General features: G+C 43.4%; 2 protein-coding genes across 8 annotated transcripts in view; both read right to left on the minus strand.

The window, feature by feature from the left end:
• RRM1 (ribonucleotide reductase catalytic subunit M1) overlaps positions 1–18,773 on the minus strand; it is a 38,391-nt gene extending 19,618 nt beyond the window's left edge. Inside the window, exons 1-7 of the mRNA XM_021704741.2 lie at positions 18,289–18,773; positions 10,634–10,722; positions 8,263–8,440; positions 6,897–6,997; positions 4,643–4,702; positions 3,504–3,543; positions 3,093–3,255 (exon numbers count right to left, since the gene is read on the minus strand). Coding sequence (XP_021560416.1) covers positions 3,093–3,255; positions 3,504–3,543; positions 4,643–4,702; positions 6,897–6,997; positions 8,263–8,440; positions 10,634–10,722; positions 18,289–18,307 — 650 coding nt within the window. The 5' untranslated portion in view covers positions 18,308–18,773. The remainder of the gene's footprint in view (positions 1–3,092; positions 3,256–3,503; positions 3,544–4,642; positions 4,703–6,896; positions 6,998–8,262; positions 8,441–10,633; positions 10,723–18,288) is intronic.
• Positions 18,774–19,783: 1,010 nt separating this feature from the next.
• The window catches only part of STIM1 (stromal interaction molecule 1), a 188,504-nt gene continuing 181,730 nt past the window's right edge, over positions 19,784–26,557 (minus strand). For 5 of the 7 annotated variants that reach the window (XM_044919547.1, XM_044919548.1, XM_021704715.1 and 2 more), the window contains 2 exons: positions 26,081–26,147; positions 19,784–21,712 (listed from right to left, as the gene is read on the minus strand). In XM_044919547.1, coding sequence (XP_044775482.1) covers positions 21,196–21,712; positions 26,081–26,147 — 584 coding nt within the window. In that variant the 3' untranslated portion in view covers positions 19,784–21,195. Of the gene's footprint in view, positions 21,713–23,904; positions 23,942–25,768; positions 26,148–26,557 lie in introns of all 7 variants that reach the window. The other 2 variants (XM_044919549.1, XM_044919544.1) reach the window with 2 other exon arrangements.

Genomic DNA, 26,557 nt, shown 5'->3' on the forward strand with positions numbered 1-26,557 from the left:
TCTTTAATTTCAAAGATAAAAAAATATATGTGTGTATATATATATATGGCAAAATGGTAGTAATATTTTTATCTAGACACAGGTAAGTAAGTGTATGGGCATTCACTATCTTTAAGCTTTTCTTTTTCTTTTTTTTAATTAAGATTTTATTTATTTATTTGACAGAGAGAGAGACAGCGAGAGAGGGAACACAAACAGGGGGAGTGGGAGAGGGAGAAGCAGGCCTCCCACGGAGCAGGGAGCCCGACACGGGGCTCGATCCCCATCATGACCTGAGCCGAAGGCAGACGCTTAACGACTGAGCCACCCAGGCGCCCCTAAGCTTTTCTGAATATTTGAAATTCACAGTAAAAAGTAGGGAGAAAAATAGACATTTATCTATTTTCTCTAATGCTCTTCTAAAAGATTTTACTTTCATATTTAAATATTTTTCTTGGGGGCACCCGGGTGGCTCAGTCGTTAAGCATCTGCCTTTGGCTCAGGTCATGATCCCAGGGTCCTGGGATCAAGCCCCACGTCAGGCTCCCTGCTCGGCGGGAAGCCTGCTTCTCCCTCTCCCACTCCCCCTGCTTGTGTTCCTGCTCTCACTAGCTCACTCTCTGTCAAATAAATAAATAAAATCTTTAAAATAAATAAATAAATAAAATTTCTTTCTTGAACATATTTCTCTATATGGAATGAAAAAGGGAAATCTAATTACCTTTCCTCCCCATAAGATAACCAATTTCCCTAGCACCGTTTCCCCCAGACGAACTGCAACGACACCTTCCCATATAGCCTCAATCTCTTTCTGGGCTCTCTGTTATACTCCACCGGTTTATTTGTTTATCTCAGAGTAAATACCACACTGTCTTAATTACCATGGCATTACGGTAGTCTTGAAACCTGGTAGGACTTACTCTTCAAAACTTGCTATTGCAATTTATGTTAGTTTCCTGTGGCTGCCCTAACACATTACCACCAACCTGATGGCTTAAAACAGAAACTTATTCTCTCATAATTCCAGAGCCAGAAGTTCAATGTAAGTTCCACTGGGCCAGAATCAAGAACACTCCCTCCAGAGGCTCTAGGGGAAAACAGATCCCTGCCTCTTCCAGCCTCTAGTGGCTCCTCTGCTTGTAGCCACATCACTCCCATTTCTGCCTCCATCTTTACCTTGCCTCTTCTCTTCTGTATGTACCTTACTCCCTCAGCCTCTCTCTTATAAGGGTACTTCTGACTGGATTTAGGGCCCACCTGGATAATTCAGGCTAACCTCCCTATGTCGAGATCCTTTTTAATCATACTTTCAAAGACCATTTTTCCTTATAAGTTAACATTTACAGGTTCCAAGGATTAGAACTGGTATCTTGAAAAGCCTAGTAAATTTTTCTTAGCCTTTTGCTCTTCTGCAATAATTTTGGAATGAGCATATTGACATTTTGACTGGATCCATAAGTTAACTTAGGAAAAACTGACATCTTTATAATATCAAATCCATTTATGATATAAAATCACTCTCCATTTGTTTTTTAATGTCCTTAAATGTTTTTTAATGTCCTGTTTTAGAATTTTCTCCTTAAAAGTCTTCCACATCTTTTATTAGATTTATTCCTGGGTACCTTCCAGTATTATAAATGATATATTTTAAAACTTAAATCTTCTTTTTTTTTTTAAAGATTTTATTTATTTATTTGACAGAGAGAGACACAGCGAGAGAGGGAACACAAGCAGGGGGAGTGGGAGAGGGAGAAGCAGGCCTCCTGCGGAGCAGGGAGCCCGATGTGGGGCTCGATCCCAGGACCCTGAGATCATGACCTGAGCTGAAGGCAGACGCTTAACGACTGAGCCACCCAGGCGCCCCGAAAACTTAAATCTTCTAACAGCTAGAGATACTCCCTTCATTCGTATTGAACTTATATCCAGATACTTTGCTGAAATCTCTTTTTAATTCTGATAATTTATGTATAGATGCTCTTGAATTTCCTATGTAAAAACCATACCATCTGTGAATCACTACAAGTTTTGTTCCCTCATTTACAATCCGGTTTTTTCTTATCTTATAATGCCAGCTCAAGCCTCCACTACAATGCGGAAAACAGAGGTGACAGAGATCTAAGTTTTTAGTGGATATCTCTTACCAAATTAAGAAAGTTATTTTCTGTATCTATTTTGTTAAATTTGTTTTATTATGAAAGAGTATCTGATGGTATAATATGTTAGTGCAATGGATTACATTAATGCAGTTTTTTATGTAGCATATCCTTGAATTCCTGGATACACTAATGTTGCTAAGGGGTGTTTTTTTTTTTTAACATATTACTGGATTCTGTTTCAGTGTTCCTTTTCTCAGAAAATGGCATCACCATTAATCCTGTTACTCTACTCATAAACTCAGGAACGAACCTTGACCCACATCCAAAACATCACCAAATTCTGTCAATTTTACCTCCTAAATAGCTCCTGAATCTGTCTACTCTCTCAATCTCTACTTCACTTCCCTAATCCAAACTACCACAATCTCTTGTATAGACTATTAAGAGTCCCATAATTAGTTTTTGGTATTTGTTTTTAAAACAATGTTATTAAGATGTAATTCACATACCATACAGTTCTCCATTTAAAGTGTATAATGAATGGCTTTTAGTATATTCAGAGAGTTGTGCAAACATCATCACAGTCAACTTAAAAATTTCATTATCAGCATTTGTTTCTCCAATTCATTTACCACACTGCAGTAGAGCTTCCCAGGACACAAATCTCATTTGATCAGAGCAGGAGTGATTCAATGTTCATTAAATTAATTTTTATGTGATTAACTGCCTTGTTTCTTCAGGTCAAGGTTTATTTCCCTAATCAAAACCATTTCAGGGGCGCCTGGGTGGCTCAGTCGTTAAGCGTCTGCCTTCGGCTCAGGTCATGATCCCAGGGTCCTGGGATCGAGCCCCGCATCGGGCTCCCTGCTCCGCGGGAAGCCTGCTTCTCCCTCTCTCACTCCCCCTGCTTGTGTTCCCTCTCTCGTGGTGTCTCTCTCTGTCAAATAAATAAAATCTTTAAAAAAAAAAAAAAAAAACCATTTCAGAACATTAAAAACGACTGGAGATGACACATACCTAGAAAGCTGTGGGCGGTTGGTACCAGCATTGAAGAGAGTGGGAGAGGCATGGGTAAACCACTTCTCAGAAAGAAGGTTGTATGTTTCAATAGCAGCATCAATATCTTCTGCGTGAATCCCCACAGACACCCTCATCAACATATGTTGTGGTCTTTCTGCCACTAAAAACAAAAGGAGTTTCAAATGATGGGACATGTCAGAAAGACTAGGCTGAGACATGTACCTGAGTCAAAAAGGAACACCAAAAGACAATTTAAAAAACTTCTACCAATAAGCGCCAACAATTATTCAAAAGCCAAACCTAAAGTTAAAAATGTTAGTGTTTAAATAGAAATGTTAAGGCTAATAGCTCAGAGCTCTATATTCAATATAATGAATAGAAAATAAAACAAACATGTTCATTTCTCACCTTTCCCATTGATCTTCAACAAATAGGATCGCTCCAGCGTCTAGAAAAACCAAAGCAACCAAAACACTTCCAGAGCACAGTTTTTAAAGACACAATGGATATATCTTTCACAATAAGGCAATCTATTTTTTTTTTAAGATTTTATTTGAGAGAGAGACAGAGTGTGCGTGCACAAGAGAACCAGACAGAGCAGGGAGGTAAGGGACAGAGGGAGAGGGAGAAGCAGGCTCCCCACTGAGCAGGAAGCCCAGACGCTGGGCTTGATCCCAGGACTCTGGGATCATGACCTGAGCCTGAAGGCAGACACTTAACCGACTGAGCCACCCAGGCGCCCCAAGGCAATCTATTTAAATATTCTCAGTTTTTATATGATTTTAAATGAAAGGAATAGCATATTTACTCTTACTGGCTTCAATCTGGAACATTATCAGTTGGCTGGCTGTTTTGGAAAAGACTACATGAAAATTCCTGGAAAAAGCCAGCTCTGTATTAATATGTATAATGTTAATTGCAGAAGTTGTGGTATTCATCATCATCATAATCTTTATGGTTAACACTTATGAAGTGCTATTCTAAGGCTAGGCACTGATGTAAGCAACACAGACACACACACACACACACTCAAACTCATTTAATTCTCAAGAGAATTTATTGTTGAAATTTTATTATTATCCCCATCCTAAAGATGAGGAAACCGAAGCAGAGAGATTAAGTAACTTGCTAATAAGAAATAGAGCAGAGACCTGAACTCAGACAGTCTGACAACAACACTCATGTTCTCAATCACTACACAATACTGTTTATCAACACGAAAGTACCTAAAAAAGCACTTTGCACATAGTAGGAATTCAATAAATAGTTGTTATATAAATAGAATAATATGGAATAATCTAGCAAAGTATCTATATAATTCCTCAAGTAATCCACGGGTAGCATTTGGAAAATTCAAAAACTGCAAATGGATAAGCTATCTTTCCTTAATTCAAACAACCACCACCACCCTAACCTAATCCCCACCCCAGGTCCATCCCGACTCCCAAAACTTACTGCCTTTATAATCATATCACTAAAACATAAACAAAAAACCTGTATATCCTGATTTAAGGAGGAATTCCCACTTATTAAACCCCATTATTTACCTTAAATCCAAAGTAGTTGTAAGAAAAATCTCGGTCATAGATAATGGCAGAGTTCAGGCGCTGAAAGAGGTTAAAGGGAAAAAACCTATAATTAAGATAATTAGACCTATTTTCACAAAATCTGATATCTTTTAGCCCTGACTCCAGAACTAAAATTGACACAGGATACAAAAGAGATAACACTAAGTACTGCAGACTAGAAATTTATATCTAACATTAAGGAAAATAAAACAATATATCAATTGAATATCTTAATTAGGTTTAAAAACATGTATATTAAAAGACTAGAAGAGAACATGTAAATGTAAGCTATATATAAGTAAAAATATTAATGTGATTTTCCAAACTTTCCCTGTTATTTTACAGTTCACCTCTAATTAAAAAAGGAAAGAACATGAGCACAAGAGGGACCATATTATCATCCTTTTTTTTTTTTTTTAAAGATTTTGTTTATTTATTTGACAGAGAGAGACACAGTGAGAGAGGGAACACAAGCAGGGGGAGTGTGATAGGGAGAAGCAGGCTTCCCACGGAGCAGGGAGCCAATGCGGTGCTCAATCCCAGGACCCTGGGATCATGACCTGAGCCGAAGGCAGACACTTAACGACTGAGCCACCCAGGCGCCCCTATCATCCTCAAACATGCTTTTAGACTACCTGTTAATCTAAAGGTATTGGTACCACATATTTACTAATACATATTTTTATTTTAAAATTAGCCCATTTTAGGGACACCTTGGTGGCTCAGTTGGTTAAGCGTCTGCCTTCGGCTCAGGTTATGATCCCAGGGTCCTGGGATTGAGCCCCGCGTCAGGCTCCCTGCTCAGCGGGAGGTCTGCTTCTCCCTCTCCCTCTGCCTGCTGCTCCCCCTGCTTGTGCTCTCTCTCTCTCTCTGACAAATAAATACATAAAATCTTAAAATAAAATAAAATTAGCCCATTTTAAACTTTACATAACTATATATGATAACAATGACAGAAGGTAGGATTACATTAATTCTAAGGCTCTTCAAAAAAATTTAACTGGTTTTAAACAAACTAGTGTGTGACAATGGTCATTGTTACAGAGTTTTTCTTGGCTATAAAGCTGTTTAGAGGAAAACAAAAGCAATCAGGTACAAATAATCATTCTGGATAGAAAAAAATGGAGTTAGTATTATTTTTCAAAATACTAACAGTGTTTCTGCATAATGATCCACAGCCAAGGCCTAGAAAAATCTCTACGAAACCCTTCCTTTTCTCTTAAATTTTAAAGGGCATCTTTGTTGCCAAAAGCAGGTAGGTCCCTAGTGCGGATAATGGGGAACTGAAATACTTATTAGTACTTATTTTACAAATACAGGTTTCTGCTCTTCTTTATTTTTGTTTTTAATCTGTCTTCCAGATTATACATACGAACAACACACAAACAACTCAATTTTCTCTCTCTTTAACATCAGATACATATTTTGAGAGACAGGTGACTAATCATCCTATTACCCAAGGTTAAAACTGGTTTCTAATCTGTCCAGATATCCATGGTAAATAAATCCATGTACAAAAGGGCTGGCAAGACCTACACATTCTTCCCTTTCTCTCCTGTGGGATCTAGTTAAGAAAGGAGTTAAAACACAAGTGGATAATTTTTAAGTTGCTGAGCAAGATCTCTCAAGATTTTATGCTGGGAGTCAGTTTGGCAATGTCTACTAAATTTTTTTAACAAAATTTTTGAATGCACATATTCTTTGGCTAAGTAACTCCACTGAAGGGATTTATCCGACTGATATACTCATCTATGAGCAAAGCACCTACCATGCAAGGATATTCGCTGTAGCAAAAAATGGAAAACAAATATTCATCACTAACAATTCTTACATATATGTACAATGACAATATATCTATAAAATGGAAGGCCATGCAGCTGTCAGAAAGAATAGGGTAAATTCATAAATATTGGTATAGAACTACCTCTAAGATAAACTTGTAGGTGAAAAAAGTATCAGCAATAACAGTATGCATAGTACACTATCACTAAAAGGAAAAATATGTATGTACACATATACAAACACACATACATATTATAGAATAGCTCTAGAAAAATACATTTTAAAATGATAAAACATTCTTGCTCTAGAAAGGAAAAGTAGGATTCAGAGGAGAGAGAATAACTTTTTACCTATACTATTTGTAGTGTTTAAATTCTTTTAAATGTGCTTATTGCTTTAAAACAAAAAAAATCTATAAAAAAATTTTTCACCAGAAAAGCATTATACATACATCTTTATTGGCCAAAACAATATCCAGTGTTGACTTGGCCACCATGGGAGAATGTCTGCCATTATGTGGATTTATATAATTGTAGAGATCTTCCATCACATCTAAAAAAATTTTTAAATAAATATATGTCAAAATCACTTAACAACAAATTCAATCCTCCGGTAATAGTCTAAAACCTTTTTTTCATGCCAACCTACCTCACTGCCTAGCACAGAAAGTGCTCAATAACCATATACATGTTGAATAAATACATAATAATGCCTCAGTTAAGGAAAAATCTTCCAGAGTTAGAGTAAACATAGGCTCTCGTAATTTGAAAGAGATCCCCTGGTGATTCTGATGACCAAACCATTGAGAATTATTGGTTGAAAATAAAGAAAAACAGAAATTATTATCTCCTCTCAAATGGTTTTTTATCCCAGTAGAATAGAAACTCAACTATAAATTTATAATCTATCATCCCAAGCATTTCATTTCTATAAACGCAGATAATAAGCCCTGTCTTTTTGCTCTTCTTCAAGACATCATAACAGAGTGTGACCCTCTGCATTTACATATAAAACTTATATATGCACACATAATGCCAGCATTTTGATTAGGATTGTCTTGAATCTATAGATCAATTTTGGGATAACTAATATATCTACAATAAATCTAATGAAGAGGGTGATATAATGTTTGAGCTCCACATAAAGATCTGGAATTGACAGCCAAAAGATTTCTAATCTCAGTCTACCAGTTGACTTTTCATATATCACTTGTTACATACGGAACAAATTATTTAACCTTCCTTTGCTCACATTCCCTGAGCTATAAAATGGGAGTGATGTAATGAAGTGCTTGCTAATGGTGACAAAGGACATTTTGTTCAACCCAGAACATGCCAATAAATATTACTCGTTTTTCCAACCACACCACCATCAACCACCTAAAGACAGGCTTTAAAAAAAGGCGGGGGTGGGGGGGGTGGGGCGCTGGGTGGCTCAGGTGGTTAAGCATCTGCCTTCGGCTCAGGTCATGATCCCAGAGTCCTGGAATGTAACCCCACATGGGGCTCCCTGCTCAGAGAGGAGCCTGCTTCTCTGCCTCTCCCCTCTGCTTGTGTGTGCTCCCTCTCTGTCTCTCTCTGTGTCAAATAAATAAGTAAAACTTTAAAGAGACAGAGAGAAAAGGGTGAAGAAAAGGATCCACTGACTCTCTCATGCAGCAGGTCAGCAGCATGGAGAACCAGGAAGTTCCAATCCCCTCTATGCCACTAACTCACACACCTTTAAAGTAAGACGTAACTTTTCTTTTGACATTTAAGGTTTCATTTGAGTAGTCTTATACATTTTCTGAGAATTCTAACTTTTTCCTCCAGACTCACCACTGAACACTTTCTTTGTTTCTTTGTGCAAGTTGGAGACGGCAATCCTTGCTGCCAGGATGGCATAGTCAGGATGCTTAGTCGTCAAGGTCGCAGCTGTCTCAGCAGCCAAAGTATCTAGTTCCACAGTGGTGACCCCACTGTATAAGCCTTGGATTACTTTCATGGTGATCTGAGCCTATTAAAACAAAACCAAGAACTACTTGAGCTTCCCCAAGAACCACTAGCCTCCTTAAAAGAGCAATGAAGAAAACAATCAAATTTATTATCAAAAAAAAAAAAACCAGACAACTTCCTTTTCTGAAAAATTATCTTTCAGAATGTTGGACTATGGGAAACTTAGTAATGAGAACTCATAAACCAATAGAACCACCAGAAAATGCATACTACATATGCAATGAAGAGGGGTCACCGAACAAACAAACAAAAAACCCAAGTATAGCTTTTATAAAGAGTAATGGTCTCACAGGAGAATAGCTGAAAACAAACCAGTGATTTTACAAGTATTTCCTCATCTTTCATTCAAATTCTCCCTCTGTGGTCAGGGTTTGAGCTACATACTCATTTTCCCCAGTCCTACCTAAGGACAAGTATCAGAAAGCAAATGAATCAAACTTTAATCATTCCACTTAAAGGAGATGAAGGTGTAAATCATTCAGTGACTACTCTTCCCTTAGCACTTCACAAATTACAAAGTAGCTCGATTTTCATCATCTCTGACATTTCACAGTCACCATGTGAGATGGGTTTTATTACTATCACCACTCTATGTGAGAAACTGAGGTTCAGGATACTGGGACTTGCCCACGGTTACTACGACTCCTGCTCCACGGGATCCCATGCGACCTCACTGCATTTCGCTGTTTGCAAGACCATTTTGTAAGAGGTTCTCCTTTTTAAAACACACAATGCACAAGTTATTACCATACATTTGTAAGAAAAACAAATTCTTGAGTGTTTACTGAATCTTTAAGACACCTTAATTCAATAGAAAATCAATGCACTTCCCAGGTAACCAAAGCATGTCCCCCTCAAAAAAAGTGTGTGTGTGTGTGTGTGTGTGTGTATTACTAGTTTATAATCTCTTCTACTTATATTATACCTAAGCCCAAGCTCCTGATCACTTTCTTCTCAGATCCAAGAGATAAGTTATGTTCAGTAAAAGAGTAGTGAAATCTTCTGAATAGTTTCTGGTGCTACACGGCAAGTAATCAGAACTCAGGATAAAATAACAAGTCACTTGTATAAGTCACTCCCCTTCTCCTTGAACCTTTCTTATGTCTAAAACAGGAAGATGAAATAGGATGATCTCTCAGATTCATTCCAATTCTAACATTCTATTATTCTAATTATTGTTTAAAATTCTAAATATAAAAATAAATATAAAATATAAATATATTTTATTTATATTCCTAAATATTTATTTATAATATTATTTATATTCCTAAATATAAAAGGGACTTTATGATAAGCATATTTTAAAGTTGTTTAAAATTATTTTCTTTTGAACATTTTGGTCAATTCAATATTTATCAAGTGCCTGATTACATACATGCCAAGCACGGCATATATCACAAGGTTAAGACACAGCCCACACTTGATTCTAGGGAAGGACAGAGACATATAATTAATTTCCATATCACGTGATTAATGCTAGGAGGCCAGCACAAGTGCCATAGCAGTACAGATAAAATACCCAAATAAGGCTGGGGCAATATGAATGGGTTTGGAAAAAGGGTTCTTAGAGACTCCATTTCGAAGATCATTTTGGAAACTATGTGTAAGATGCATCTATACAGGACAAGATTAAAGGAAGACACTTTAGAGGCCACTAGAGACAGCAGTCCAGATTAGAGACGATGAGGGTCTAGAGTAGGGAAGTTATAAAAAATAATGAGAAAAACAGAACAACTTGCTTATGAAGCATTCTCCTTAATTTAAATGTTGACCATGAAATCTACTTTATATTACTTAAATGTATTCTTTCTACATAGATAACAAAAAAGCAAATTTCAAACTAGTTCCTATACAAATGACCACAACTCCAAAACAAGCTTTTCTACAGGCTTTTCCACTTATGAATAAAACAATTCACCCAAGAAAGTCTCTAATATGAAATGTTAATGTAAGTTTTCCTCTTTGTTCACTCTGATAATTCTCTGAAAAGAACTCACAGGACCAAAAGTTAGAAAATAAGTTTCATTTTGTTTTGTTTTAGAAAGTAAGTTTTCAGCAATGAATTCACATTTTATATCCAAGGCCATAACCAAAATACCAAACCAAAATATTTATCAAGTGAATGATAAGAGATAAGGGACTAGTAAAAGAAATCACATGAAGCAAGGTTTACTTATAAACCATATTTACTTACAGGATCAACAAAATCCATATTAAGTCCATAACATAGCTTCTGGATTCGAGACGTAATTTTGTCAAACATAACGCGCTCTTGGCGACCATCTGAAGAATCAAACCATGTAATTCATGTTAGCACTCATTAAGATAGCAACGTCAAAGAATCAAAGGTAATCAACCCATGAACTTTTAAAATTGACCAACATGAGATGCTATTTCACAGATAAAAGATTCAGACCTCAATAGTCATCAAGAAATTATTTTTGTATCTTCAAAGAGTAGGGATTCTATACACAACATCTTCCCTTCTTCCCTTACAAATATATAAATCAGTTGGATTCTTGCAATAACTTCCTAAATGATGTTTCTCCCCTTGTCCCACATGGCAGCCAGAATCATTCTTTAAAACTTAAGTCAAAATCATGTCACTATCCACTTCAAAAAGCCTTAATAGTAGTTTAACATCTCCTTCAGAATAGAAGTCAAAATCATTATAATAGTCCATAGAATCCTACACAACCTGTCCTGTGTGCCCCTTCCCCAACTTCAACTCCTGCTTTCCCACCCCCCTCCCTTCCTCTACCCTGGCAACCCTGGCCTTGTGACTATCTATACTTTTTCAGGTCTTTGGTCAATGTCATCTTCTCAGTGAGGCTTCCCTGATCACCCTATTTTAAACTGCAATGCCCCAAACACAGCCATGCTCTTCTTATCCTCATCCTCCTTCTATGCTTTATTCTTCTCTATAGCACTTAGTGTCATCTGACACACTATATATTTTACCCATGTATTTGTTTACTGTGTAAGTCTCCCCACTCATCCACTAGAATATAACTTCCAGAAGGAAAAAGATTTTTGCATGTTTTATTTACCAATATATTCCCCAGCACCCAGACCAAGAACCAAGGACTACTAGCCCATAGCAGGAACTCAAATATTTATGAAACATTAAATGACTTAAAACCTGTCTCCAGGGGTGCCTAGGTGGCTCAGTTGGTTAAGTGTCTGCCTTCGGCTCAGGTCATGATCCCAGAGTCCTGGGATCGAACCTCACATCGGGCTCCCTGCTTAGCGGGGAGTCTGCTTCTCCCTCTGCCCCTCCCCCCGCTTGTGCTCTCTCTCTCTCTCTCTCTCCTCTCTCTCGCTCACTCTCTCTCAAATAAATAAATAAAATCTTTAAAACATAAATAAATAAAAAATAAAACCTGTCTCCATTCTAACATCTTCATGATAAATTTGGCTAACATACTCTTCTAGGGTAACTAATGATTTTGAACGTACTTCACACCATGTAAAGAAGTACTTCTTTTTTAAAGATTTTATTTATTTATTTTAGAGAGACAGAGAGAGCATGAGCGGGGGGGGGGGGGCGCAGAGGGAGAGAGAGAATCCCAAGCAGACTCCCTGATGAGCACAGAGCCTGAGGTGGGACAAGATGGGGCTTGATTCCAGGACCCTGAGATCATGACCTGAGCCCAAATCAAGAGTCGGATGCTTATCCAACGGAGCCACCCAGGTGCCCCAAGAAGTACTTCTATTTGTAATTCAAGACAATATTCCAGAGACAACATCTTAGTTTCTGTTTTGATTTTTTGCAACCTCTTAGTTTTCATATTTTGGGGATATGGTAGACAAATACACGTAGACCTTACCTAGTTAGTCCTTTTACGATTCTGTACTTAGAACATATTCCTCTTTGTCCTTCCAAAGTCCTATTATTCTTAGTTTAGCTTCAGTAGTAGCTCATCTAACCTTTATTTATTTACTCCTACCAAGAATAGTAGATATATCCAACCACTAGATAGCTTGTCTTAGGCAAGCCACATAATATGATCTGTCATTAACAGATATTCACTTACAGAATGGGGATAATTATTATACCTCTTCTTACTTCATCAGTTTACTGTGACAACAAAATGAGGTAAGGTAAAAAGTGCTTTTGTCTTAAAAACTTTGGTATAATTACAACGATTATATCTCATTTTTAAAAAGCTGCTCTCTCAAGATGTCCATCAACAGATGAATGAAAAAGAGAAGAGGAGGTGTGTATATATATATATATATATATATATATATATATATATATATATATACAATGGAATATTATGCAGCCATCAAAAGGAATGAAATCTTGCCATGTGCAATGACGTGGATACAACTGGAGAGTGTTATGCTGAGCAAAATAAGTCAATCAGAGAAAGACATGTATCATATGACCTCACTGATACACGCAATTCTTAATCTCAGGAAACAAACTGAGGGTTGCTGGAGTGGTGGGGGGTGGGAGGGATGGGGTGACTGGGTGATAGACATTGGGGAGGGTATGTGCTATGGTGAGCGCTGTGAAGTATGCAAGACTGTTGAATCACAGACCTGTACCTCTGAAACAAATAATACATTATATGTTTAAAAAAAAAAAAAGGCTACTCTCATTGGGAAAACACTGCTCACAGTATCTGTGATACACAAGAGACACTCAATAAATGTTAATTTATCTCTCTTTGCCCCGCCAATCCTTTTTAACTAGTAACTAAAGGACATGTTAAATATGTGTTTACACTTGGCCTTCTCATTCACATCTGTATGTTGAAACTTAGCTCAGTGGCTGGCTGAAGAATAAAACAGTAAGACAGCACTACTAACCTATCATCAATAAAACCTACCATCAAATAAAACACCTTGGGCTCTTCTGCACAGATATATGACCACTAAGACAGCCCTTCTCTTTCTGATCACCACTGTGATCTCCTATTCTGACCAGACTCACATATGCAGGGTTTAACTCTGCAACAGAGTAAATTTACTGGGACTAGGCCCTCAATGCTCTACCAACTGGCTAACTAAACAGACAGGTGACCACCAGGCAATATTAGCAAACAGATTTCTGTAGCTAGCAAGTTGATCAGGAAACTGACAAAAAGTACAATAGCAATTGTATTAACTCGCACTGGAAGGGGGAGGCAGACTAATGGTCTAAAGGACCATTCTCTAGCCTATCATTCCACTCAGGCAACTTTGCAACCCCTAGACACTGACTTTATCACTTCATTAATCCCTGTTTGTCACTGCCTACGTTATCCTCTTCTCTCAAGCAAAGTCTTCCTTAGTTTGGCCCCCTATCACCTCTTCACTTGTTCCCTGTGAAATATCAGTAAGCCCCAACAGGGCCTCCCATTCCCACATTCCCATCAATGCCTATACCTTGCTCTGCCTAAAAGTCCCTCTTCCACCTTTCCATACATCTAACTCCTACTTAATCTTCAACTCTCACTATATCCACGAGACCTGCCCCAAGCACTCTCACACTGATCTCTTCTTCTGAAATCCTCTAGAATACTAATTGTCTGATTTCCTCTTGATTATAAACTGTCTTCTCTAGTTCTCTCTTCAGCAAGACTTTGCTAATACTGTAAGACCAAGGATGTGGATGTGCCTCTTCTACAAGGTATGAACTTTCTATCCCCTCTACCTGGAAGGTTCAGCCCACAGATATTCACATAGCTGGCTCCTAATACTACTCAGAGCTCAGCTCAAATGCCAGCTCCTGAGAGCTTTCCCCGACTATCTCATCCAAGATTACCTTCTCAATCACCTCCATTACTGGTTTACTTGTCATCACCTCCCTAATCACTATCTGAAATGAACTGATTCCTCTGTTTGTTTCTTATGTATACTTACCACTCTCACACACACAAGAATGTAAACTCCATAAGAAAGGGGATTTAGCTTGTTTTGTTCATTGCTGTAATCTCTAGTACCTAAAACAGTTCCTGGCACAAAGTAGTACTAAATACTTTCTTTTTTTTTTTTTTTTAAGATTTTATTTATTTATTTGACAGAGAGAGACATAGAGAGAGCAGGAACACAAGCAGGGGGAGTGGGAGAGGGAGAAGCAGGCTTCCCGCCGAGCAGGGAGCCCGATGTGGGACTCGATCCCAGGACCCTGGGATCATGACCTGAGCCGAGGCAGACGCTTAACGACTGAGCCACCCAGGCGCCCTACTAAATACTTTCTGAATAACTGAATGAATGGGTTCCTATAGCCTTTACTTTACCTATAAGAGTATTTATCATATTTTATTATATTAAGTTTTTTGATGTGTCTATCTTTCGCAACTGATTGTTAAGATCTTTGAAAACAGGAACCACGTCTGCCTCCTCACCACTGTTTCTCAGTGCCAAAAGAATATCCACACAGATTTGTAAAGTAATAAGTGGGCTGTAAAGGGGATTTGGAAGAAAGTAGGGAGAGAGAAAAGGGAAAAGAGAGGAAGGGCTAGAGAACAGATCTGGAATAGAAGAGAGATTATCAGAGTACAAATGGATGCTTTAAAAGGAATTATTTTGAAAATGTTCATTTCATTTTATGAAAATTTATACACACACACACACAACATATACACTGGTATGTTCTCAGTCATGATGTAAAATGTTATTTTTACTGTGGGTTACAACCCAAAGTTTTGAGAACCATATACTATAATCTAAAGCACACTTTATAACTCAGTCAGCTACACTGCATTTATTGCAATGTTTCTCAATTTTTATTCTTGAACCTTAATCTCCTTGAGCAATACAATACTCTCCCATCAGGAAAAATATCGGAAGATAGCAAGAGAAAAACTCATCTACTATTTCCTTCTGTTATCTAACAATTTTCATATGGATTATCCCTATGTCTCTAACAATCCTAAGATCTCTGAAGATGAAGCTGCCTTCTTCCTCTATTATTTCCCTCAGAGTGCTTAGCAAGATATAAGCACATTCAGTAAGTAGAGTAGTACCCCCTTAGCGGCAGGGGATACATTCCAAGACCCCCAATGTATGCCTGAAATCACAGAAAGTACTAAACCCTATATATAGTTTTTTTCCTATACATACATACCTATGATAAAGTTTAATTTATAAATTAGGCACATTAAGAGATAAACAACAATAACCAATAATAAAATAGAACTATTATAACCATATACTACAATAAAAGTTATGTGAATGTGGTCTCTCTTTCTCTCAAACTATCTTGTGGTATTGTATTCACCCTTCTTGTGATGATGTGAGATGATAAATTGCCTTTGTGATGACATGAAGTGAGGTGAATGACATAGGCACTATGATGTAGAGTTAGGCTACTAGTGACCTTCTGACAATACTCAAGAGGATCATCTGTTCCAGATCGCAGGTGTCCGAGTAACTGGAACAGTGGAAAGCAAAACCCTGAATAAGCGGGAGAGGACTACTGTAAAAGTTAGGTTGACTGCCAGGTGCCCTCCTGGATAATTCCATTAAAACTAACAAAGATGACAGAAGCTAGTCTGCTACTCATTGGCATGCCAAAAATAAGAGAGAAAAAGAAAAACCCTGAGCACATTAAAAATCAAAAATAGGGGCGCCTGGGTGGCTCAGTCATTAAGTATCTGCTTTCGGCTCCCAGGGTCCTGGGATCGAGCCCCACGCTCCGCGGGACGCCTGCTTCTCCCTCTCCCACTCCCCCTGCTTGTGTTCCCTCTCTCACTGTGTCTCTCTCTGTCAAAAAAATAAATAAAATATTTAAAAATAATAAAAAAATAAATAAAATAAAAATAAAAAATAAGGTGTGGCTCAGTGGCTCAGTCAGTTATGCCTCTACCTTTGGCTCAGGTCATGATCCCGGGGTCCTGGGACTGAGCCCCACTCTAGGCTCCCAGCTCAGCGTGGAGTCTGCCTCTGCAATCTTAATCTCCTCTTCCCCGCAACCCCCTCCACGCTGGTGCTCTCTCACGCTCTCTGTCTCAAATACCTAAATAAAATCTTTAAAAAATTTTTTCAAAAATAAAATAAATTCAAGTACAACTTCGTATATTAACAAGCCCTGCTGAATGCTACACTGGCAGAATCTAGCAGAGAATCATCTGGATCAAATTATGTTCTCTGAAGGAATGAGAAACAAAATAAGCCCTGCCTTTTAGAGCTTGTTGTAGGTAGTACTTTTTAAACTACGGTATTTCAAAGTGGACCCAAAGGTTAAAAATACAACACAGGGGTGTTATCTACTCCAGTAATTTAAGTTCACAAATTTTCAATTCATATTTGTTACAGACTTATCGTAAGGGAATCTTCACCCTTCCATACCTTTTTCTAAAGGTCTAAAAAGACTAGATGTTCGGGCGCCTGGGTGGCTCAGTTGGTTAAGCGACTGCCTTTGGCTCAGGTCATGATCCTGGAGTCCCGGGATCAAGTCCCGCATCGGGCTCCCTGCTCGGCAGGGAGTCTGCTTCTCCCTCTGACCCTCCTCCCTCTCGTGCTCTCTGTCTCTCATTCTCTCTCTCTCAAATAAATAAATAAAATCTTTAAAAAAAAAAAAAGACTAGATGTCCATTTCATTCACAGGAATGGACCAATAAAAGTGAACTACGTATTCTGGTCTTTTGGTCTCATCAGCTAAAATGGAGGACTAGGGAAATTAGAGAATGATGTTCTCAAGATACTAAAAACTGGAAGAAGGGCCATCACTGTCCACTTCTCCATCTCTTGGCTTTTATTAACCTACCTGGACAAAACCAAATCAACCACCTGCCTACCCACAGCATTCATTATATCCTATTTTTTAAAATAATTTTTCTCATTCGTTCTTTGAATTCTTATTCATGGCAAGTGCGGTGCTAAGTGTGGGCATAAAGTCCCCATCTTTGAAATACTCACAGCCCAGGAGACAAAACATCCAGTCAGTCAACCAGTACTAAGTGCCTACAATTCTGAAATAACTTTACTGCTTTAACAGAGGCAAGCAGATTCAAGTCAAACTTTGTTCATACCTGCCTTACAGTTCTCTGCTAAATGTATGTTTTGCTCTTGTTTTTCCAATCCGATTAAACCTTTTGCCAAGGCAGGGACTGTCTCCTCTTATAATTTCACACTGCCAAGCAAAGGGCTGGCACAAAGGACGAACTCGGCAAGTCTAATGGGAAATAACTGTAGAGGAAGAACCCAAGTCCCTGGCTCTTCCCAGTCCCCATCCTGTCGGAAGTCGTCTTGGCCTCCCTACTCTGATTCTGTATCAGTACTCCCAGTCCCAAACTCCTCTGGGACTCCTCCGGGGAAAACTGGAAACACATCTCCTACAAAGGGCAAATTCCAGGCATGTCTGTGGCTAAGATCTGTTCTTTTCACCCCACACCCCCACAGAAGAGATCACGAAACTGAAGGCAGAATCCCTTCTTTCTGACTCCTCCCACTCCCTAGGACAGGTCACCAGCCCCAGGGTTTTCCAGTACACTCCGATGTTAGCCTTGGGTTCAACCCTGGCCTCACCATCAACTAACTGGGTGGCCTTAACGTCAGTCACCGGACCTCTCTCCGCACTTCAGATTCTTGACCTGAGAGGCGGAACTAAGGAATACTGCCCGGAAAGTGCTCGGCGCACACAGTAACTACTCGATAAAGGGAGGTATTACTCTTTTGAAAGGCGGCAGGACGACAAAGCCGAGGGGGCTCACACTGAAGGCCTGCTGGGGGGCTGGGAGGGACAGACTGACGCAAGCCAGAGGCCGAGCAAGCTTGACAGGGCGGGAAGCCGCGGCGGGCAGGGCGGGAAGCGGTAGAGGCGGGCGGGCGCCGCCAACTGCAAGGGCGGCAGCAGCCCGCGACCCCTTTACCTGCTCCCCCTAACGCGCCGCCCCCTCCCCGGCCTCTCACCTCGCTTGATCACATGCATCGCGGCCAGTGGCTGACGCGTTGACGGGATTCGAGACGGGGCTGCAGTTCGGAGGTGCCGCGGGATCGAGGAGGTGGTAGAGTGCGAAGGGTCGGGTTCCTGGGGGCGCTGAGGTGCAAGGACTGGATTTGGGGGCCAGAGGGCACTTTCCTCCACGGAGCAGAGGCGCGACAATCCGAATCCCCTTCCCGCTCCCGCCACCCGAGACGCAAAAGGGGCGCGACGGAGCTCGAATGACGTTACCCGACGCTGCCAGCGCCCCGGCCCGTGGGCAGGGCTAGCATAGCCCCAAATCGGCCCTCACCCGTCGCCATGTTGAGTACGGGCAGGGCCTTGGAAACTGAGCCTTTCCAACGGCCACATTGGGTGTGGGCACGCCCGGCGGGAACGCGGTTCTCCCGCCGCCATATTGATTGTGGGCAACGCCAAACCTGGGGCCAGCACCCGGCGCTGCGCGCACAGCCCGCCAGCCCCGGCCCCGCCCCTCTCCTTGGCGGGCCCTGGCCTAAGTCAGTGTGGTTCAGGTATTTTTGAAATAAAAACCCAACCATCCAAAACCCTTTCTTGTCTTGACGACTGTTAGAATATAATAACCCGGGCGCCTGAGTAGCTCAGTCCCCCTGCTTCTCCCTCTTCCACTCCCCCTGCTTGTGTTCCCTTTCTCGCTGTCTCTGTCAAATAAATAAAATCTTAAAAAAAAGAGAGAGAGAGAATAACCCGACTGCTATCCGATGTGGGCTATAGCCTGCGACTCATAGCGGGAGGCAGCCGCGAGCCCCACGCTCCTAGAACGGAGGAAATCTGGCACTCAGTCCTTGGAAGAGAACCCTGCGAGCCCAAGGCGTTTGATTTTATTCTGACGGAGTGGGAGCTCTGGGAGAGTTTTGAGCAGGGTAGGGCCATGGCCCATTCGCTTTTATAATTATCCAGTGGATGGTGGCAGAAACAGGGTCAGCAATTAGGCCTTGTGGAGGCAGAATGGACAGTGCTTGGTGATTGAGGGGAGTAAGAATAGATAAGAGACCTAATATACAAGTGACATAGAAGCTTCTGATTTGGGGGACACAAACTTGATTTTCATGAAAGCTCATGTGGCATACCTTTCTAAAATCTTTCATCGGTTCCTCACTGCCCTCCAGATGCACCCCAAACTCCCTGTAAAGTAATTCTAAAAGTCATAGGTGATAGGCAAAGCCATAGGATAGGGTAAAGATGGCCCAAAGATGGGGTTGTCAGATTTAGCAAACAAAAATAATGTGTTCCAAATGTTGCAGGGACATAATTACACTAAAAAAGTTTTTATCAGAAGTTCAAGTTTAACCAGGCAGGCATGCTGTATTTCAACTGTTAGCCTCTCCTGAGAGCTTTGGGGTATGTGTATTATAGAGTTTCAGTTTTCCTTGGCCAAGGAGAAATAATCTCTTCTTCATCCTGTCTACTATGCCACAAAGAACAAAATGAGAGTCAAAGCCAGCAGAGGTTAAAATCTCCTACATGCTTTATTGGACTTCAAAGAGTCTTATGAAATAACACAGAAAAACCATGTGAGGGTGTCCAGGGGGTACAAGGCAGTCTGCAGCCTAGCACTCTCCTAAGACCAGCCCCAGGTGCCTGCACCCCAGGCCCCAAATAGGATCCCAGAGTAAAGGCATGGGAAGGAGTGGGGCAAAAGGAAAATACCTTTACAGCCATAGCAAAAACAGGTAAGGGAGAGAGTTGTCTAGAGGGTGGGAAGGGTGTGGGGGAAGAGGTCACACAGCTGCCTTCGCCTATACGGTCTTCCTCAGCCACCCCCTTCCCTAAACCAGCTGTGTCCTTTTTGAGCCTCTGGCCCAAGCTATGCAGTAACATGAAAATGGGGTCTGACAAGGGGAGTATGTGGTGCAGGCACTTGGGAAATTCAGGAGATTTCTTTTTTCAATTTAAAAATATTTTTTGGTTCAAATGCAACAATATCCTGCCCAACAGCTCCAGGGCCCCATTAGAGCCCTGTATCATGGCTGAGGCTCCCATGGCCAGGGAAGCCATTTGTCTGAGCTCCAGCAGTTCTGATGCTTGGGGAGCATTTGGGCAGCACCTCTTACAGTCAAACCCTCCTGCAGTGTGGGGGAGCAAGGATAAGAAAGAGGCAGGTGTAGGTGAGAGAAGAGAGAAAAGGTGACTGCCCTGTAGCCCACAACTCTGGCATCTACTCATCCCCCAACTAAGCGGAGTCTCTCTCAACCTACCCCCTAGCCTAGCCTCTCTTCAAAATTCTCTAGTAGCTTGTTCTCTAGGAATGTGTTCCACTCCCCCATGAACCCCTGGAGGCTCAAGCAAGCTCCAGACCAAGTCTCCTTCTGGCCCACCACACTCAACAAAGAACAAACCTCAAATATTAGGCCCTCGGCCCCAATCTGAGGCAAACAGAACCATCGTGGGTGGGGTGGAACAGGTCTGAGGCACAGATGTCGGAAGTTACTCCTATCTTCCCCCGCCTAGCTGCTAGGGGAAGTTGGGGAGTGGTGGGAGGGAGGAGCCTGAAAGCAGGAAACAGAGAAACAAGAAACCAAACTTCAAAACTGGGACAGCAGAGACAGAAGCTGGACCCCAGAGGTGGAGGTGGGAGCTGAGGGGACAGCAACTAAGACATGCACTGAAGTAGAGAGGGGGTGGCAGCCGCAGCCCATGGCTGGGAGAAAGGCAGGGTAGGCAGGCCATGGTGGTCAGTTAATAAATAATGTTGAAGGACCCAAGGATGAGGGGGGCAGGTATGTACAGTGCCCAGGCCCCTGGGCCAGCCCCTCCCAGGCCCCCACTCGAGGGGCCAGGTGTCTTGGAAGGGGAGGAAGGGGAGGCAGAAGACCAGGGAAGGACAAGCTGTCCCGCCACTGCCACTCTCATCCTGCCTACTTCTTAAGAGGCTTCTTAAAGATTTTGAGGGGAAACTTCTTCCGGCCTGGGCTGGAGTCTGTCTCCTCGCCAATGGAGCCATTATCCTCCTCAGCCACGGCCTTCTTGCCAGCCAGATGGGGAATGCGTGTATTTCGGCTAGCCTGCAGGGCTCGGCTGTCCCCAACTGGAGATGGCGTGTCTGGGTCTGGGGAACTGGAGCTGTGAGAACGGGAAGAATCCAAAGGTGGAGAGCCACCAGGTGGGGCTGAGGGGCTCAGCTCCATCAGGCTGTGGGCCTTGTCCAGCCCATGGTTCAGCGCCAGGAGTGCCTTCTTGGCCAGGGCAGGGCTGTCGGGCAGTTTCTCCACCAAAGACCCGGGGTGGACCCCCTCAATCAGCCGGTGGCTGCCATTGGAAGTCATGGCACCAAGGGCCTCGTCTGCAGCACGGACCATCTGAGGAGGCTTGGGGGCCACACGCTGGCGGTCACTCATGTGGAGGGAGGACTCCGAATCGGAAAGGGTCAAATCCCTGCAAGACAGGGCAGAGAGGAAGAAAGGGACACATACAGGAGAGGGGGGGTGGGGGAAGGTGTAGAGGAGAGAGGAACAGCACGAGAAGATACGGCGGGGTGGGAAATGAGTATGCAAAGAGGGGTAGGAGAGAGAAAAGAGGATAAACAGGCAGGTAGGCAAGAGAGAAGGATGAGAAACAAGGAAGTTGAGTAGACCATAAGTACAGGACAAGAGATGAGGCAGGAATAGGCAATGGGGACAGGTTGGGGAAGCGACAGGGAGAGGAGAGTAAAATCAGGGAGAAAGAAAGGCAAAAGGAGGAGCAGGTATATATAAGAAGGACCAAGGGGAGAAAAAAAAAAGAAAGAAAGGGAAAAGTGATGGAGAAAGAAGAGACAAAACAAGAAGCAAAACCAAAAGTCATTACACCATCATCTATCTGGCAAAGGGCTTTCTAATGACGGGCCCCCACCCTGCTGAGTGGCCAGGCCCTAACCCGGTGCAACCATACGCTTAAATCCCCCCCCAATAAAATCTCTGCCTTCCCACAGCTGGCTAGATTTCTTAGGACTCAACCCTAAGCCGACACAGAACCCACATATTGCTCTGAGTCACCATTGCCCATGCCTTCCTCCCAGACTGACTCCTGTCACACCCCAGGACACATCCAGTCTGGGCCAGGCCCCAAGGAAAAGGGCACATGCGGTAAGTGGGCCTGACCCAGGCTGGGGAGGAGAGGGTTAGAACAGCCTTGCAAACAATCCCTTATGCACCCCAAAAGGCCAGGATGCTGCCTCTTTCAACCCTCTCACGGGAATGGAGAGGGAGAGTGTAGGCAGGTGCAGAAAGACAGGACAGAATGTTGGTCTTTAAAGGAGCAGTGGTTGTGAAGAGCTGCCACTAGAAGTCATAATTTCCATCTCTGCCTGAGGCTTGTTGTGTGACCTTGGACAAGTCATCTAACCTTGCCGGTCCTCAATTTTGGCCAAATGAAGACAATACCAACTCAATTACTTTGCAAGGCTGTTTGGAGGATCAAATATGTTGGCAAATCACTTGGAAATGTAGGAAGTATTGTGGGAATGAAGATGATGAGGCCAGTCAAGCTGGAAGACCCATATGTGGGCCAATCACAAGAGGCTTCTTTGCAAGGCTGAGTTATGGGGATGTGGCACTGCACACTGGACATGCACACACAGAGGTTAGTCCAGAAAGCTGAGACCCTCTAAGGGGCTGGCTATTCCTAAGAAGGCCCACAAACCAATTCTGAATGCCTCCTCTCCTGCCTCTACAGACAAAAGGGTAAATTTGGGGGTCCCCTGCCAGTCCCGTAACTCTCCCTCTGCTCTCCCAGAGGAGAACCCACAGTAGGGGCAGAGGAGAGGGCTAAGGGAAACGCTTAAACATCCAAGTCAGGAAGCAAAGGGGAAAAGTCAGGAATGGGAGGGGAGAGTGCCATAGGACCTGGAAAGGAGGAGGCTGTGGGTCAAAAATTAGGAAAGGCACCAGGCCCCGAAAATAAGCAAAAGCAGAAGGTTGGCTCATAGCTACTGGACGGTTAATTCTCAGTAGGAAAGAATTAACTAAGCAACTACCCCGTGGGCCAGTATCTTCCTGGAGACAAGGAACAGCAGAGAACAATCCCAGCTCCAACTCCATCCTACAGATACTGTTTCAACCACATCCTCTACTGTTTACTCATGTTCAGTCTCATATTTGGGTTCATATATCTGACACTATCCTTCTGTCTAAATGTGCCCTCGTTTCCCTAAGTTCCAACATGATCCTCTCCATATCCTGCCTTTTCTACACACATATCGGCCACTGAGCAAGGTGCCGAGACAGTTCTGGGGAGCAACCGCACTGGGAAAAGGGGCCCTCTATGCTGACGAGATGAGGATCCCAGGAGCTTACTTTTCTAATGCCAAGGGAGAGCAGTCAGGGGGTTGGGGCCCTCCCAGCCTCACTCCTTGTGGCCCACAGCCCCATTTGGCCATGATTCCCATCCCTCCATGCCTTGTCATCAGTTAAAAGCTGAGACCTTCCAAAGCCAGAAAAGAGCCTGGAGGAAGCTCAGGTAGATGCAGGAGGTCAGAGGCCTGCTGAGGCAAGCTCACTTTCCCTCCCTGAATCGTTGAGACACTCAGGCCAGGGGTGTCCCTCCCCAAAGGCTGGGCTGCCTTGGGGCTTCCATACCAAGCTACTAACCTTACTAGAGAGCCTGTTTGTCTTTAGAGACGATCCTCTGGTGCATGGTGCAAAAGAAAATTCAGTAGTGAACAGGCCAGGTGGGTGCAGGTACCTCCCTGCCCTCCCGCCCCACTGCCCTTGGCTTGGGCCTTGGAGCATGAGATTCGCAGCATCCCCTAGTGCCCCGAACCCCAATCCAGTCTTCTCCACCTTTATGGGGAGGGGCAGTCTACCTGCCTAAGCTTTTGGATGACAATGAGGATGAGAATGAAAATGAGCCACAGGGCTGGGTGAAAGTGCTAGCAAGGGTAGTCCCTTGGTGAAAGACAAAGGAACAGCCCTCATGGATAACTATCCAGACATTCCAGGAGCAGAGCGAGAGGGACTGGCATCCAGAGTGAAGCAGGACCAAAAATCCACAGCAGCGTGAGCAGGCTGCAGCCCAGAGGCCAGGGCTGGGCTGGGTCACAACTTCCAAGATGAGAGGTCCCTCTGGAGGAGAGGGACTTTCTGAGGCTCCCCTAAGCTTAATTCAAGGCTCTCATCTCTGACCCTAGCCTACCTCCTGAGGTATTAGCTGGGAAAGGCCCGGCCCCTGCTAGACCAGGCTTTGGCAGGAAGCCACTCCCCCCAGTTCTTACACAGTTCACGTATGGAGACATCGTAGAAGGACAGAAATACCGGAAGAGTGTCCGGGCCTGGAAAGTCAAGTTCGACTCTGTGTTCTGTTCCTAATGAGCCGTAGGACCTGGGGAAAATTACTTGACCCTTCAGAACCTGAAATCCCTACTCAAAGTGAGTACTTTAGGCTCGTCCCACCTATAAACTTCTTGTCCAAAACCCTGAACCTGTTTCTCCTCTTCAGTTTCCTAATTCCGTGAAGGGTCCCACATCCATTCGGTCACCCAAGCCAGAAACCTGAGTGTCCTCCTAGGTCCCTCCCTCTCCTCCACCCCTCCCAGCCCGTTGCCAAATTAATCCTCTCCTTGCCACGCACAGACCTCACTACCTCCCCTACTGGTCTACCTCAGTGACTTCCAAATTTCTGTAGTCTCCCCTTCTCTTCTTTATACAGGCCCCTAAAATGTTATTTCTAAAATGCAAATCTGATTCTGTTCCTTTTAGAAATCCTTTTGCAGTGCTCCCTCTCCTAAAAGGTAATGGCCCAAGCCCCCTGCCTCTCAGAGCCCTTCCCCCTCCTAGCCTCATCTGCCACCCCTTCCCACCAACACACGTCCAAGGTCCTAACCACAAATACATCCACGCCTCTGCCCATCAGGCTTCCTCTGCCTAGACCGCACTTTCTTCTGCTCCTGTACACAGGGCGTTAGCACAAATGTCATCTCTTTTGTGACACATTCCACCCAGGTGCACATTCTTAGTCACTCCCTCCTCAACACCCCCGTAGCACTTCTCAACTTGTTCCGTAATTGTCTGTGTACCTCTCCCGGACCAGACTGTAAATCTTGACTATTCATCTAGGAGTCCCCCTGCCCCGCAGAGCCTGGCCCAGAGCAGGTATCCATAAATGTTCTATCAAAGGAGTAAAGGAAGCAAGGCCTCCAGTGAAACAACGAATGTGCAGGTGCAGAGTTCAGGCCCAAGTGCAACAGGACCACAAGGGAGGGGTGCTGTACTCATTTTTAGAGTCGGCAAAGCCCAAACAGAGAAGGGCACAAACTTGTGGGAAGTGAGGCTGACCTTAAGAAGGAGCCCCGGGGCTGGGAGAGGACAGGACAAGGAGAAGTTGCCCCACTGCACACACACTCTCACACACACACACACCCAGCTGACCAAGCAGCAGCCAGCAGGCAGAGGTCAAGGTAAAGGCAGCAGAAAGGGAAGGAAGGGAGGAAAGAAAGAGAAGAGAGACAGCCGATACCCCAAGCTCTCTGAATGCCCAGGCATCACAGCGCTGCTGTCAGAAGGGGGTGAGCCAGGGTAGGGCCCCATCTGGAGGAAATAGGAAGTGCTGTGGCGGTAATAAACAGGGTGGACATGGACGGTGGTGATGGAGGTGGTGGAGGAGGAGGTGGTGGTGGCGGCGGGAGAGGAGCAGGAAGAAGAAGCAGAGGCAGATGGAGCGCTGGTCCCGTGGCCTTCAGAACTGAAAGACTGTCCAGATGAAAGGCTGCGCATTCGCCGCAGAGAGACCCGGCTTGTCAAGAAGTGGCCAGCCTCGCCCTCTACCAACCTCTGAGATCCCAGGCCATGCTGTGGCTCCGTCAGGCGCTGCCGGACACTGCACTGCAGGGTGGGAGCTGCAAAGAGAGGGAGGAAAGGGTGAGGAAGGGCCAGCCTCCTTCGGGCTGGCAGGCAAGCAGGTCTGCCCCTGAAGAAATGCTTGCTGCGGCCCACTCTGGGCCCTTGGTGCCCAATCTGGAGACTGGGGCACCTCCTCCCAAAGACCTCCCACCAGGGCTCCTGAAAGGAAGGGGAAATTCATGATGAGGTGCCCAGGGCAGTTTTAGTGGCAGCTGCAATGGAAGGAGACCGAGGGCCACCATGACTAGAAAGGAGAGGCAGGGCGGTGAGTGGGAGGACACAGGCAGGGCAGGGTGGGACGGCGGGGGGGGGGGGGGGGGGGGGGGGGGGGGGGGGGGACAAAAAACCCCCCCTCTAGAAAACCCACCCCCGGAAAAAAATTACAAAACAAAAAAAAATTTAAAAA

The sequence above is a fragment of the Neomonachus schauinslandi genome, chromosome 11 (genome assembly GCF_002201575.2).
Source record: "Neomonachus schauinslandi chromosome 11, ASM220157v2, whole genome shotgun sequence".
In the NCBI taxonomy this organism is placed as follows: domain Eukaryota; kingdom Metazoa; phylum Chordata; class Mammalia; order Carnivora; family Phocidae; genus Neomonachus; species Neomonachus schauinslandi.